The 16,489-nt window shown below is 40.5% G+C and overlaps 1 protein-coding gene across 2 annotated transcripts in view; it reads left to right on the top strand.

The window, feature by feature from the left end:
• The window catches only part of prep (prolyl endopeptidase), a 165,894-nt gene that overhangs the window by 123,501 nt on the left and 25,904 nt on the right, over positions 1-16,489 (top strand). The window contains exons 1-2 of one of the 2 annotated variants that reach the window (XM_061987342.2): positions 8,325-8,586; positions 8,775-8,849. In XM_061987342.2, the coding sequence (XP_061843326.2) occupies positions 8,452-8,586; positions 8,775-8,849 (210 nt within the window). In that variant the 5' untranslated portion in view covers positions 8,325-8,451. Of the gene's footprint in view, positions 1-8,324; positions 8,587-8,774; positions 8,850-16,489 lie in introns of those variants that run through there. The other variant, XM_061987343.2, reaches the window with a different exon arrangement.

Genomic DNA, 16,489 nt, shown 5'->3' with positions numbered 1-16,489 from the left:
TTACAAAACTTTTGTTTTGAAGGGGGAATTGCAAACGTCCTGTTGATTTGATTGATTCTGGGTTGTCAATATATGAAATGTAGGTCTAAGTGAGACCTACATAGAGGTTTTTGTTTCATGTCTCTAAGACATTCCTACAGGAAGTCACAGGCAGTTTTGTCTGAGTTTTCTTCCTAGGAGCAGTTGTGTCTGTGTTTTCTTCCTAGGGGGCGCTGGAGCGCAATTTTGTGTTTTGGGGTTGGGTTGTTTTTTTTTTAGATCGCAATTCTTGCCAGTCCTGATGTGTGTGTCCAGTTTGGTGAATTTTGAAGCATGTTAAGGGGGTCAAATTACAGCTCAAAGAGGCAAAAGTGACAGTTTTTACTAAATTTTTGTTTTGAAGGGGGAATTGCCAACTTCCTGTAGATTTTTGCTGAAAGATGTCAATGTATGAAATCTAGGTCTAAGGCAGACCTACATACAAGCAGTTTTGTCTATGTTTTTTCCTAGGGGGCGCTAGAGCGCAATTTTGAGTTTTGGGGTTTGGTTTTTTGATTAGATGGCAATTTTTGCCAGTCCTGATGTGTGTCTCAAATATGGTGAGTTTTGAAGCATGTTAAGGGGGTGAAATTACAGCTCAAAGAGGCGGCGGAATAATAATAATAAAACGCACCAAATACAATAGGGTCCTCTGTCCCAAAGGGACATTGCGGTCCCTAAAATACAAACCCTGTTTCCATATGAGTTGGGGAACTGTGTTAGATGTAAATATAAACGGAATACAATGATTTGCAAATCATTTTCAACCCATATTCAGTTGAAAATGCTGCAAAGACAACATATTTGATGTTCAAACTGATAAACATTTTTTTTTGTGCAAATAATCATCAACTTTAGAATTTGATGCCAGCAACACGTGACAAAGAAGTTGGGAAAGGTGGCAATAAATACTGATAAAGTTGAAGAATGCTCATCAAACACTTATTTGGAACATCCCACGGGTGAACAGGCAAATTGGGAACAGGTGGGTGCCATGATTGGATATAAAAGTAGATTCCATGAAATGCTCAGTCATTCACAAACAAGGATGGGGGAGGGTCACCCCTTTGTCAACAAATACGTGAGCGAATTGTTGAACAGTTTAAGAAAAACTTTTCTCAACCAGCTATTGCAAGGAATTTAGGGATTTCACCATCTACGGTCCGTAGTATCATCAAAGGGTTCAGAGAATCTGGAGAAATCACTGCACGTAAGCAAGCCTGTGACCTTCGATCCCTCAGGCTGTACTACATCAACAAGCGACATCAGTGTGTAAAGGATATCACCACATGGGCTCAGGAACACTTCAGAAACCCACTGTCAGTAACTACAGTTGGTCGCTACATCTGTAAGTGCAAGTTAAAACTCTCCTATGCAAGGCAAAAACCGTTTATCAACAACACCCAGAAACGCCGTCGGCTTCGCTGGGCCTGAGCTCATCTAAGATGGACTGATACAAAGTGGAAAAGTGTTCTGTGGTCTGACGAGTCCACATTTCAAATTGTTTTGGGAAACTGTGGACGTCGTGTCCTCCGGACCAAAGAGGAAAAGAACCATCCGGATTGTTATAGGCGCAAAGTTGAAAAGCCAGCATCTGTGATGGTATGGGGGTGTATTAGTGCCCAAGACACGGGTATCTTACACATCTGTGAAGGCGCCATTAATGCTGAAAGGTACATACAGGTTTTGGAGCAACATATGTTGCCATCCAAGCAACGTTACCATGGACGCCCCTGCTTATTTCAGCAAGACAATGCCAAGCCACGTGTTACATCAACGTGGCTTCATAGTAAAAGAGTGCGGGTACTAGACTGGCCTGCCTGTAGTCCAGACCTGTCTCCCATTGAAAATGTGAGGCGCAATATGAAGCCTAAAATAGCAGAAGGGAGACTGTTGAACAACTTAAGCTGTACATCAAGCAAGAATGGGAAAGAATTCCACCTGAGAAGCTTAAAAAATGTGTCTACTCAGTTCCCAAACATTTACTGAGTGTTGTTAAAAGGAAAGGCCATGTAACACAGTGGTGAACATGCCCTTTTCCAACTACTTTGACGCGTGTTGCAGCCATGAAATTCTAAGTTAAATATTATTTGCAAAAAAATATATAAAGTTTATGAGTTTGAACATCAAATATGTTGTCTTTGTAGTGCATTCAATTGAATATGGGTTGAAAAGGATTTGCAAATCATTGTATTCCGTTTATATTTACATCTAACACAATTTCCCAACTCATATGGAAACGGGGTTTGTACAAAAATTAGGGGTATTTTATTTGAACTAAGCAAAATTATCTGCCAATAGAACAAGAAAATTTGGCTTGTCAAGACTTTCCAAAACAAGTAAAATTAACTAACCTCAATGAACCCAAAAATACCTTAAAATAAGTATTTTCTCACTAATAACAAGTGCACTTTTCTTGGTAGAAGAAAAAAAAATGAGACCTTTTTGCTCAATATGTTGAAAAATATTCTTAAATAAGTACATGCTGGTGCCATTATCTTGACATAATGATATGCGCTCAGCATCATGATTTTCTTTTTTCATGCTTGAAGTAAGAAATGATTACTTTAAAAAAGTAGTTTTATACTTGTGAGTGTTAATGACACAGCTTTGCAACAGTTGATATTCTAGTTTCAAGCATGTTTTACTCAATATAGGTCATCAAATCTCAGCAACAAGCTGTAATATCTTACTGAGATCATTTAGGACCAAAACCCTTAAAATAAGTAAAACACTCTAACATAAAATCTGCTTCGTGAGAAGAATGATCTTATCAGACAGAAAATAAGCAAATATCACCCTTATTTGAGATATTTAATCTTACTTAGATTTCAGTTTTTGCAGTGCATTTCCCCGAGGGCCGCTCATTTTCACTGCCTTATCAGCTGCTATCTGTCCCGCGTGAGAATGGGCGCCAGTGATAATTATAGCCGAATCAAGATTGATTGATCAGGTGACGCGAGGAAGGAAGGAAAAGAAAGAGAGAGGGAGGGATGAGCCGAAAGGAAAGAATCGGAAAGGGTTGATGTCTCTCCTTCTCTGTCACGTAGATAAGAGTTGACGATGGAGATCCCCGGCGGACCTAGATGACCTTTAACTGGAGGTGTAAGGTCAGCTGCACTATTCACGCTGTGTAGCATAAACATGAAAATAAATGCTGCAAGATAAGGCTTGTATGTGTTAGAATTAAATAGTATAGAAAAATTAACCCTAGAGATGTCCGATAAATGCTTTAAAATGTAATCTCGGAAAATATCGGTATCTGTTTCAAAATGTAAAATTTATGACTTTTTAAAACTCCGCTGTGTACACGGACGTAGGAAGAAGTACAGAGCGCCAATAAACCTTAAAGGCACTGCCTTTGCGTGCCCGCCCAATCACATAATATCTACGGCTTTTCACACACACACACAAGTGAATGCAAGCATACTTGGTCAACAGCCATACAGGTCACACTGAGGGTGGCCGTATAAACAACTTTAACACTGTTACAAATATGCGCCACACTGTGAACCCACATCAAACAAGAATGACAAACACATTTCGGGAGAACATCCGCACCGTAACACAACAGAACAAATACCCAGAACCCCTTGCAGCACTAACTCTTCCGGGACACTACAATATACACCCCCCGCTACAACCCCGCCCACCTCAACCTCCTCATGCTCTCTCAGGGAGAGCATGTCCTAAATTCCAAGCTGCTGTTTTGAGGCATGTAAAAAAAAAAATAATGCACTTTGTGACTTCAATAATAAATATGGCAGTGCCATGTTGGCATTTTTTTTTCCATAACTTGAGTTGATTTATTTTGGGAAAACCTTGTTACATTGTTTAATGCATCCAAAATTCGGCATAATAATGTGTTAATTCCACGACTGTATATATCTGTATCGGTTGATATCGGAATCGGTAATTAAGAGTTGCACAATATCGGAATATCGGATATCGGCAAAAAAGCCATTATCGGACATCTCTAATTAACCCTATTTTTATTTTTTTTTATTGATTGATATTGTTATTATTATTAACAAACATATTAGCCTCCCAAATCGACGTTTTACATATACACTTATATTGCCAAAAGTATTTGGCCAGCCATCCAAATGATGAGAATCAGGTGTCTTTGTATAAAATCAAGCACTTAGGCATGGAGACTGTTTCTACAAACATTTGTGAAAGAATGGGCCGCTCTCAGTGATTTCCAGCATGGAACTGTCATGGGATGCCATCTGTGCAATGAATCCAAGTCGTGAAATGTCCTCGCTCCTAAATATTCCAAAGTCAACTGTCGGCTTTATTATAAGAAAATGGAAGAGCTTGGGAACAACAGCAACTCAGCCACGAAGTTGTAGGCTACGTAAACTGACAGAGAGGGGTCAGCAGGTAGTGCAAAGAGTTCGCCAAACTTCATGTGACCTTCCAATTAGCCCACGTACAGTACGCAGAGAGCTTCACGGAATGGGTTTCCATGGCTGAGCAGCTGCATCTAAGCCATACATCACCAAGTCCAAGGCAAAGCGTGGAATGCAGTGGTGTAAAGCATGTCGCCACTGGCCTCTAGAGCAGTGGAGACGCCTTCTCTGGAGTGACGAATCACGCTTTTCCATCTGGCAATATGATGGACAAGTTTGGGCTTGGAGGTTGCCAGGAGAAGGGTACATTTGTGAAATTTGGTGGAGGAGGAATGATGGTGTGGGGTTGTTCTTCAGGAGTTAGGCTTAGTACCTTAGTTCCAGTAAAAGGAATGCTTTGAATGCTCCAGGATACCAAAACAATTTGGACAATTCCATGCTCCCAACCTTGTGGGAACAGTTTGGAGCGGGCCCCTTCCTCTTCCAACATGACCGCGCACCAGTGCACAAAGCAAGGTCCATAAAGACATGGATGACAGAGTCTGGTGTGGATGAACTTGACTGGCCTGCACAGAGTCCTGACCTGAACCCAATAGAACACCTGAGAGCCCGGACTCCTCGACCAACATCAGTGTGTGACCTCACCAATGCACTTCTGGAAGGATGGTGGAAAATTCCTATAAACACACTCCGCAACCTTGTGGACAGCCTTCCCAGAAGAGTTGAAGCTGTAATAGCTGCAAAAGGTGGACCCATATCATATTGAACCCTATGGGTTAGGAATGGGATGGCACTTCAAGTTCATATGTGAGTCAAGGCAGGTGGCCAAATACTTTTGACAATATAGTGTAGTACTACCATAGACATCTTATAAGTAGACGCAGCATTGGCTGCTGTGACGCGAGAAATTTGTCCGCCATCTTGAAGTGGTGATGAGGAGCCTAAACTGACAGTTGACAGGTAGAAATCAAAGATGCCGGTCTGGTGTTCAGCGTTTTCCTGCTCAAATGAGCGGACTGTTGAAAATAGGAATCGGGGGATTACTTTTCACAAGTAAGATTTGACATTAACGTACTATTGGTTGTATTTTGTGAAAATAATATTACCACAGAGTTGAGACGGAGCAAATGTTGTCTGTCTATCTGTGTTGGCCCTGCGATGAGGTGGCGACTTGTCCAGGGTGTACCCCGCCTTCCGCCCGATTGTAGCTGAGATAGGCTCCAGCGCCCCCCGCGACCCCAAAGGGAATAAGCGGTAGAAAATGGATGGATGGATGGAATAAATGATGTAGATAAAGATTGTAAAAGCCAGATTGGTGGTTTCAGCTGATATAAAGCCTTTCAGGTGTTTATATATGTTTATGTTAAGTATTTGGCAGACGCTATTATCCAAAGCGACATACATAAAAAATACATATAAAACAATCACTGTAAACATTATCATTTAAAGGAAGAATGTAATACAAAATATCAATACAAAGTGTCAAGACAGAATAAACTATCTGCTGCTGCAGCAACAGAGATACAGCCTATAAGATATAAAGATATCTAATGTATTTATACATTGTTTATATAGGATATACGCATGTATATATAACCTAATCATATTGTTTCTTCAACTTAAAAATAGCTGACCGTTTTTTTCCCCCTTCTCTGGGCTTATATTCCCAGTTTTGATCTCGGACGTCTGGTCACTTAAAGTTAAAGTACCAGTGATTGTCACACACACATTAAGTGTGGTGAAATGTGTCCTCTGCATTTGACCCATCCCCTTGTTCACCCCCTGGGAGGTGAGGGGAGCAGTGGGCAGCAGCGGTGCCGCGCCCAGGAATAATTTTTGGTGATTTAACCCCCAATTCCAACCCTTGATGCTGAGTGTTTGAACTCACAACCTACCGATCTCAGGGCGGACACTCTAACCACTAGGCCGCTAGTATTCTTATAACATATCAGAATATTCTATTACTGTTAAGCAAACTATGAATAATAAAACACGCCAAAACATGTGTCTTTTATCATGGCTACACGTATGACAAAAAAAACGCGTGAAAATCAGTGGTATTCAGTGAGGTAAGATTAATTAAATGCGCTGACAGTTCATTGCTCCTGCCAAATTAATTGCACTGAGTGGAGTGGATCACCACTCCAAGATGGCGTCCCCGCGTCTCGTCAGCGCCAGTAGGCAGTAGCGCTCGATGCTGCGTCTACTTATAAGATGTCTATGGTTATAACGTTAGCAGTGAGTTTACAGCCTCACTGATTTAACTACACAGCAAATAAAAGTTACGTTACTTAGCCAATAAACGTTATCTTACATTCAAAACTTACCGTTCTGTGTGCATCTCCAAATGTCGAACAAAGTTGGAAGTTGTTGCAATTCGTTTTTTGTTGACCAAGTCGTAGTTTTAATACCCGAACGAAACTATCTTTGCCGTCATTTTTCCTCACTGTCGCTTTGTTTGAGAGCTATTCTTCGTTGGTTGTTCTGCAATTTGATTGGATGAATGCTGTGGGATGAAAACAACGTGGATGTAATTTGATTGGCTGTTGTACTGACAGGCAGCACACACGCTGACAGACACACAAGTACACAATGAAAGATACGGAGCGCTCCTGAATAACTTTTTAATCTTTGGGTTTTGGGGAAAGTAGCAAGTCATGTCAAGTCAAAAGGCTCAAGTCCAAGTGAAGTCACAAGACATTGATGTTAAAGTCCAAGTCGAGTTGCAAGTCTCTTTACATTTCAAGCGGTAGAAAATGGATGGATGGATGGAGTCTAAAGTCATCAAATTCATGACTCGAGTCTGACTCGAGTCCACGTCATGTGACTCGAGTCCACACCTCTGGAATATTCTATTACTGTTAATAGGGGTGCGGGAAAAAATCAATTCGAATTCGAATCGCGATTCTCACGTTGTGCAATTCAGAATCGATTCTAATTTTTTTTTAAATCGATTTTTCTTTTTAATTATTTTAATTATTATTATTTTTATTTGTTTTTAATTAATCAATCCAACAAAACAATACACAGAAATACCATAACAATGCAATCCAATTCCAAAACTTCAATAAACAGAGCAATTGAGATGAGAAACAAACAAAAGTAGTGAAACAAAAATTAATATTATCAACAACAGTATCAATATTAGTAACAATTTCAACATAGCAGTGATTAAAAATCCCTCATTGACATTATCATTAGACATTTATAAAAAAAATAAAAAATTAAGAACAATAGTGTCACAGTGCCTTACACTTGCATCGCATCTCATAAGCTTGACAACACACTGTGTCCAATATTTTCACAAAGATAAAATAAGTCACATTTTTGGTTCATTTAATAGTTCAAACAAATTTACATTATTGCAATCAGTTGATAAAACATTGTCCTTTACAATTATAAAAGCTTTTTTACAAAAATCTACTACGCTGCTTGCATGTCAGCAGACTGGGGTAGATCCTGCTGAAATCCTATGTATTGAATGAATAGAGAATCGTTTTGAATTGGGGAAAAAAAAAGTCGTTTTTGAATCGAGAATCGTGTTGAATTGAAAAAAAAATCGATTTTGAATCGAATCGTGACCCCAAGAATCGATATTGAATCGAATCGTGGGACACCCAAAGATTCACAGCCCTAACTGTTAAGCAAACTATGAATAATAAAACACGCCAAAACATGTGTCCTTTATCATAGCTACACGTATGACAAAAAACCGCGTGAAAATCAGTGGTATTCAGTGAGGTAAGATGAATTAAATGTGCTGACAGTTCATTGCTCCTGCCAAATGAATTACACTGAGTGGAGCGGATCACCACTCCAAGATGGCGGCCTCGCGTCTCGTCAGCGCCAGTAGGCAGTAGTGCTCGATGCTGCGTCTACTTATAAGATGTCTATTAGTACTACTATGAGGCATTCGAATTGTTGTCACTGCCGTAATTATGTTTTCTATCACAAGAGGGCGCGCTACATTTCCCCCTCTTGTCAAAGCTGGCTCTTGACGGCGCTCGTCGACCGGGTAGTCGAACTCCAGCCATAGCGGCGCATCCTGTGCCAAACATTCCCCTGCGCCTCAAGTTGTATGTTTGTGTTCCCGAGAGCCATTTTAAAACACCCACCTCGGTCCTTAAGGCGACTTTTTTCGTTACGCGACTGCCGACGTCAGACTTCCAGAATGGCCTTCCAGTACCCGACTGCGAGCCGCGACGAGGCGGTAGTAAGTAATGCTAGTTAGCCGCCTAGCCCGGCGTGCTGTCACTGTACGGTATCATTAAATGGGACTGTGCTAATGTTAGCATGCGAGCTAGCCTCCTTCTCATGCACAAACACTAACCTTTTCATGATTATGTGTTGAATTGCGACAGGAGCTTTCTTTTAAATATAAATATATGATATGTGTCCCAGGTGGATGATTATCACGGCTACAAAATGCCAGATCCATACAGCTGGCTGGAAGACCCCGACAGTGAAAAGACCCAGGTAATAAACTCATTACAACACTTTTGTGTATTTTGTGCTATTTAACCCTTGTGTGGCGTTCGGGTCTGTGGGACCCGTTTTCATTTTTTAATATAAGAAAATGATACAATTAAATTTTCAAACTGAGACTCACTGACTTAGGCGTATTTTCTGTGAAGACTTGGACTTCCTTTTTATTGTCAGTCAAATTTGAACTTTACAGTACAAATAAGAACGACATTTCGTTACATAAGCTCATGGTAGTGCAGGATAAAAAAGCAATAAGGTACATATATAAATAAATAGGGTACTGTACAGATAAATATATTGCACTTTTTCCACATGCGTCCACGTTGATGTATGTATGTTACTAGGGATGTCCCGATACAACTTTTTCACTTCCGATACGATACCGATATCAATACGATACGATATAGGCACGAATCATACATATATTTATTCCTTATTTTGTTGTGTGGAATGTTAGAAAAGGCTTGATATTACTGTTACTGATGTTGTAGTGTTAAAACAGAAAACAATAGTCAGCAAGAGTAGGTATAGGAAAAACTGACCCATTTATTATTAACCAATTGGTTACATAAATTTTAACCTTCAACATAAGAGTATTACCTCAACAAATCCAATAAAAACAAAATGTTATATTTAAAGTGCAAAATAACCACTAATACCAACATAATTATACAATTGAATAGAATAAATTAAAAATAAATTAGAAGACCCTGAAAAATAACCTAAATAAATCAAATTTAAAAATAAAAACGTTTTAAAGTGCAAACAATTCAAGTTCACTTCAGTTACTTTTTAACCTCTTCGTGCATCTGGGGTATAGTTTTGTCTACATTGTAGTGGCGGCTAGGAATAATGTAGCAAGGTTCGAGGTAGGGATGTCCCGATCCAGGTTTTTGCACTTCCGATCCGATACCGATATTGTTTTTGCACTTCCGATACCGATACTGACCGATACTGATACTGACCGATACTGGCCTATCCGAGCATGTATTAAAGTTTAAAGTTATTTAGCCTACTTAGTTGTCAGAATCATGTTGAAAAGGGTTTTAGTACTCTTGATAACAACTAGCCAGCTGAATTAGGGGAGTTTGAATAATACACAATGGTTGGTAACAAGAAACTGACCTGTTTATTCAAGGATAAACACAAAATAGACAAAATTATACATGACAAACAGAAATGGCATCATTGAACTAGGGCTGGGCGATATGGCCTTTTTTTAATATTGCGATATTTTAAGGCCATATCGCGATACACAATATATATGTGGATATTTTGCCTTAGCCTTGAATGAACACTTGATGCATATAATCACAGCAGTATGATGATTCTATGTGTCTACATTAAAACATTCTTCTTCATACTGCATTATTATATGCTACTTTTAAACTTTCATGCAGAGAGGGAAATCACAACTAAAAAAAATCACTATTTTTTTCATACGGTGTTGATCTGGAAATGTTTGCCTCAGCATTTTGATGGTGTGGACGTGTGGCACCGAATGGAGATAAGCGTCTCAACAGACGTTACAATATTTGAACAATGATGACGAAAACTGTTTTCTCTGTCGTGTCCGTGTGTCGAAAATTGTTATGCGCTTATTTTTTTATTTGATTTTGTGCGTGGCATAGATTTGCCGTGCGCTAGCATCTCAGCTAACGTTAGCCATGCTGCTACCTCTCTGCTCAAGGAGGACGTATACGTATGTGACGTATGACATGACAGTATGTGACGTGTGTAAGAAGGTGCCCTTGCTGTCTGTGAGAAGGAGACACAGGAAAGAGTGAGAAGAGCCTGTCGTGTAATGTCCGCAGCTAAAAGCAACTGCGTGAGAACCCACAGACCTGTGGATGTGTTGAAGGTGTGCTGGAAAATGCGAAATGGAAAATAGGGAGCAGCAGAAAAGTGGAATGTATTATTTAAATCGGTGCGTTGGAAAACACGGACCGGAGTTTTTTGTTTTTTTTAAACTGGATCTGGATCAGCATTTTCCCACGCCTTGCCGATACGCATTTTTTGGCAAATATCGGTGACCGATCCGATCCAAATATCGGATCGGGACATCCCTAGTTCGAGGTGCTCCATTAAGCGTTTAAACCCGACATTTCTCACCACCGACAGGGGCTGGTCATCAAGCACAATAAACTGGGCTATCTTTTCTGTTATGGCCATTGCCTTTTTGCTGTCCCGTGGTAGTTTGTCACGTCTTGCAAAGCTTTCGGCCAGCGTGGGTTGCTGAAGCGAGCCAGAGGTTTGTTGCTTCGCCTTGCTGCTCTCGCGAAAATCCTCATGTTCTTTTTTGTGGTGTTTTTTCAAATGTGCGATGAGGTTGCTTGTATTGAACCTTCCCGGTTCTGTCCCTCCACGGGACACTTGCGCCTGACAAATGTTGCATTTAGCGGCAACGTCGCTTCCACACAGCCGACATCACTACACTTTGCTGCAAGCACACGCGTTGTCGTTGTTGTGATCACATGGGCTGTGCATGCTGGATCAGACGTATACGGCCGGCACCAACGTTAATTAAGGGGCATTGCCGCCACATACTGTGTTGGAGTGTGATCAAACCAGAGTCACCTTAGACGTGCTGCAGCGGTAATATCGGAGCGCTTATATCAGAGTTTTTAGATTCAGTCCGATAAAATCCGATATTCACTTTTTTGGCTAATATCGGACTGATCGGGACATCCCTATGTGTTACATTGTCTTTTTTATTCCAGCAAGTTAATCCATTTTGGGGGGAGTTAAGGGGATAATTTAATTATGATGCGTTCAAGGGCCTTACGGCCTGAGGGAAGAAGCTGTTACAGAACCTGGAGGTTCTGCTTCGGAGGCTGCGGAACCTCTTTCTAGAATCCAGCAGTGAAAACAGCCCTTGGTGGAGGTGGGAGGAGTCTTTGCAGATTTTCTGAGCCCTGGTCAGGCAGCGGCTTTTTGCGATCTCCTGGATAGGAGGAATAGGAGTCCTGATTGGGGCGGTATAGCTTGGTTGGTAGAGCAGCCGTGCCAGTAACTTGAGGGTTGCAGGTTCGATCCCCGCTTCCGCCATTCTAGTCACTGTCGTTGTGTCCTTGGGCAAGACACTTTACCCACCTGCTCCCAGTGCCACCCACACTGGTTTAAGTGTAACTTAGATATTGGGTTTCACAATGTAAAGCGCTTTGAGTCACTTGAGAAAAAGCGCTATATAAATGTAATTCACTTCACTTCACTTGATGATCTTTTCCGCCGTCCTCACCACTCTCTGGAGAGACTTCCAGTCTGAGGCACTGCAGGCTCCAGTCCAGACAGAGATGCTGTTGGTCAGTAGGCTCTCTATAGTGCCTCTGAAGAACATATATCAGAATACATATTTAATGACCACACACTACATGTGTAATGGTATGGTTATGTATTTACCAAATTTGTAAATAATGGCTTTATCCTTTTAACATTGGGAACACTATAATAATTCTGCCCAAAAATAGAAATAGCTCTGTGTGTGATGGATGTGAGCCACCATTAGGCTGATCAGTGCAACAGTAGGCAGTCATGAATGCTAAGGATAACATACATATACACACAGGGTCCATTGCCAGGGTTAGGGTTAAGTTAAAGTACCCATGATTGTCACACACACAATAGGTGTGGCGAAATTATTCTCTGCATTTGACCCATCACCCTTGATCACCCCCTGGGAGGGGCGGGGGAGCAGTGAGCAGCAGCGATGGCCGCGCCCGGGAATTATTTTTGGTGATTCAACTCCAACCCTTGATGCTGAGTGCCAAGCAGGGTGGTAATGGGCAGAGGTGGGTAGTAACGCGCTACATTTACTCCGTTACATCTACTTGAGTAACTTTTGGGATAAATTGTACTTCTAAGAGTAGTTTTAATGCAACATACTTTTACTTTTACTTAAGTATATTTATAGAGAAGGAACTTTTATCTACATTCAGCTCGCTACTCGCTACTAATTTTTATCGATCTGTTAATGCACGCTTTGTTTGTTTTGGTCTGTCAAACAGACCTTCAAAGTGCCTGCCTTACTGGTGACGTTTCACTTCGTTCCACCAATCAGATGCAGTCACTGGTGACGTTGGACCAATCAAACAGAGCCAGGTGGTCACATGACCTGACTTAAACAAGTTGAAAAACTTATTGGGGTGTTACCATTTAGTGGTCAATTGTACGGAATGTGTACTGTACTGTGCAATCTACTAATAAAAGTTCCAATCAATCAATCAAAAGTGTGAAGGAAAAAAGATACTTGTTTTATTTCAACCGTACCGTCAAAAGCCTCAATACTGACCGCACTTGAGGACGTTCCTGTCTTCACAATAAAAGTGCGGCGCCATCGCGCCTGCGCTTTCAAAACAAGAGTCTCCGAAAGCCAGCGCAAACAAGCTAGCAAGCTACGGAGTTTGACGCCAATATATTTCTTGTAAAGTGTATAAAAACGAATATGGAAGCTGGACAAATAAGATGCCAAAAACCCACCACTTTCATGTGGTATTAGACAGAAAGGAGGAACTTTTCTTCTCCATTTGAAAACGTGGACGTTATCATCACTACTGTCTGATTCCAATCAATGCAAGTCATCAGAATCAGGTAATACACCAACTTATATTCTAGTCTTCATGAAAGAAAGGAATCTATATGTGTTAAACATGTATGTATATTCATTAAAACACCTTTAACAGGTAAACACAAACAGCAAAATAAATACATATAAATAATAAACTGTATATATATGTATATGTATGTATATATATATATATATATATATATATATATATATATATATATATATATATATATATATATATATATGATATAAGTGTGTATGTTACTCATCAGTTACTCAGTACTTGAGTAGTTTTTTCACAACATACTTTTTACTTTTACTCAAGTAAATATTTGGGTGACTACTCCTTACTTTTACTTGAGTAATAAATCTCTAAAGTAACAGTACTCTTACTTGAGTACAATTTCTGGCTACTCTACCCACCTCTGGTAATGGGTCCCATTTTTATCGTCTTTGGTATGACTCGGCCGGGGTTTGAACTCACGACCTACCGATCTCAGGGCGGACACTCTAACCATGTGGTCAACATATATAAAATAAAAACTAAATAAGATAAGGCTCAGAATGGTTTCTTAACAAAACCTTTCTACATATAAAGTACTTTTTTTAATTGATTGATTGAGACTTTTAATAGTAGATGATTGCACAGTACAGTAGGGCTTGTCGATATGGCCTTTTTTTAATATCTCGATATTTTTAGGCCATACACGATATATATCTCGATATTTTGCCTTAGCCTTGAATGAACACTTGATACATATAATCCCAGCAGTATGATGATTCTATGTGTCTACATTAAAACATTCTTCTTCATACTGCATTAATATATGCTCATTTTAAACTTTCATGCAGAGAGGGAAATCACAACTAAGTCAATTTAGCAAAACTGTATTTATTAAACAGTTATTAAGCAGTGGCACAAACATTCATGTCATTTCCAAAACAGAAAGTGCAAGATTGTCAGAGACATTTTAAAACAAGCTATAAGTGCACTTTTTTGCATGATGACACACAAGATATTTCAATAAGTGTCACATAAAAATGAGCTGCAAATCAAATAGCATACGTCCTATGGTGTTGATGTGGAAATAGTTGCTTTGGCATTTAGTTGGTGTGGCACCGAACGGAGATGTTGACATATTCCCACTTGAAGCCAAACCACCGTCAGACGATGGACCCTGTGCTGTTTTTCTTGGGAATTAATTATTCCTCCATTTGTTACCAGATTCGCACCTTCTTTCTCTCGTATTACCACTCAAACCACACCGTTAGCTGTTAGCATCACAGCTAACGTTACCTTGTCGCTACCTCTCGCTCAGCGGGAGCGTGTGACGTATGTAAGAAGGTGCGCTTGTTTTAAAGTCTCAGTGAGAAGGAGAGACAAGAAAGAGTGAGAAACGCATGCAGTTTAATGCCCCGCAGCTAAAAGCAACTGCGTGAGAACGTATACTCGAATATCACGATATAGTCATTTTCTATATCGCACAGAGACAAACCCGCGATATATCGAGTATATCGATATATCGCCCAGCCCTACAGTACAGTACATATTCCGTACAATTGACCACTAAATGGTAACACCCGAATACCGTATTTTCCGCACCATAAGGTGCCCTGGGTTATAAGCCGCGCCTTCAATGAACGGCATATTTCAAAACTTTGTCCACCTATAAGACGCCCCGTGTTATAAGCCGCATCTAACTGCGCTAAAGGAATGTCAAAAAAACAGTCAGATAGGTCAGTCAAACTTTAATAATATATTAAAAACCAGCGTGATGTGGGCGCGCACGGAGTCGTATATCAACATGGACGGAGCTGCGTGAAAAAAGCCACCCGGCCTCTTCGCGTACACTTACCTTAACCACTCGCTCATCTTTTCTTCATCCATCCCTTTGAGTTAGCTTTTATGATGACGCCGGCTGGAAAGGTCTCTTTTGGCAAGGTCTTCCTTTTGAATATCACCATGGGTGGAAGTTTCTGGCCATTAGCATGGCAAGCTAGAACCACAGTGAAGGATGACTTCTCATTCCCTGTGGTGCGAATATTCACCGTACGTGCTCCCGTTGTATCCACAGTGCGGTTCACAGGAATATCAAAAGTCAGTGGAACCTCGTCCATGTTGATAATGTTCTCTGGCCGGATCTTTTTTTCAGCTATCTTGTTTTTACAATATGCACGGAAAGTAGCCAGCTTTTCTTGAAAGTCTTTAGGCAGTTGCTGTGAAACAGTAGTCCGTGTGCGGATGGAGAGATTGCGTCTTTTCATGAACCGGATCCCTGTCGCTTAGTAGGAGCCATTTTGTGGTCTTTACAGATGTAAACACACAAAGGAAATTAAACGTAATATCCGCGCTCTTCTTCTTCTACGCGGGCGGGTGGTTGCTTACAGTAGAAGAAGAAGCGCTTCCTGTTCTATGGGGGCGGGTGCTTACCTTGGCGGTTGCTTGCGTAGAAGAAGAAGCACTTCCTCTTCTACGGGGAAAAAAGATGGCGGCTGTTTACCGTAGTTGCGAGACCGAAACTTTATGAAAATGAATCTTAATATTAATCCATATATAAAGCGCACCGGGTTATAAGGCGCACTGTCAGCTTTTGAGAAAATGTGTGGTTTTTAGGTGCGCCTTATAGTGCGGAAAATACGGTACGTTTTTCAACTTGTTTAAGTCAGGGTCCACGTTAATCAACATTAAACTGCCTCAAGTTGTTGCTCAGATTAAATAAAATGACAAAACTTTTCTTCTACATATAAAAAGTGCAACATTAAACAGTTTCAAGTCAACTCAGCCTCAGATTATCTTTTCTTTCCGCTCCCCAGCCTTTAACCCTGGTGACTTTCCCTCAATCTTCATGTTTTTTGCCAGAAAAATCAGTTTATCCACATTGTCTGCAGAAAGAAGAAGTGGGTCAAAATCTAGTTTTTTAATGCAAAATGGTCTTAAATCTGCTGCTATAAAAACACCAACGGCATTTGTTATTGCTTAAGCCCTGCCTGACTCGCCGAGGAGAGGCTGCTTGAATGCGGTGTTTGCACGAAGCTCGTCTTTCTCGTCGTTGAAGCGATGTTCACT

The sequence above is a fragment of the Nerophis lumbriciformis genome, linkage group LG26 (assembly GCF_033978685.3).
Source record: "Nerophis lumbriciformis linkage group LG26, RoL_Nlum_v2.1, whole genome shotgun sequence".
NCBI classification, from domain to species: Eukaryota; Metazoa; Chordata; class Actinopteri; order Syngnathiformes; family Syngnathidae; genus Nerophis; species Nerophis lumbriciformis.
Note: the sequence above shows the minus strand (reverse complement) of the source record. Positions and strands in the feature narration are given on the sequence as shown.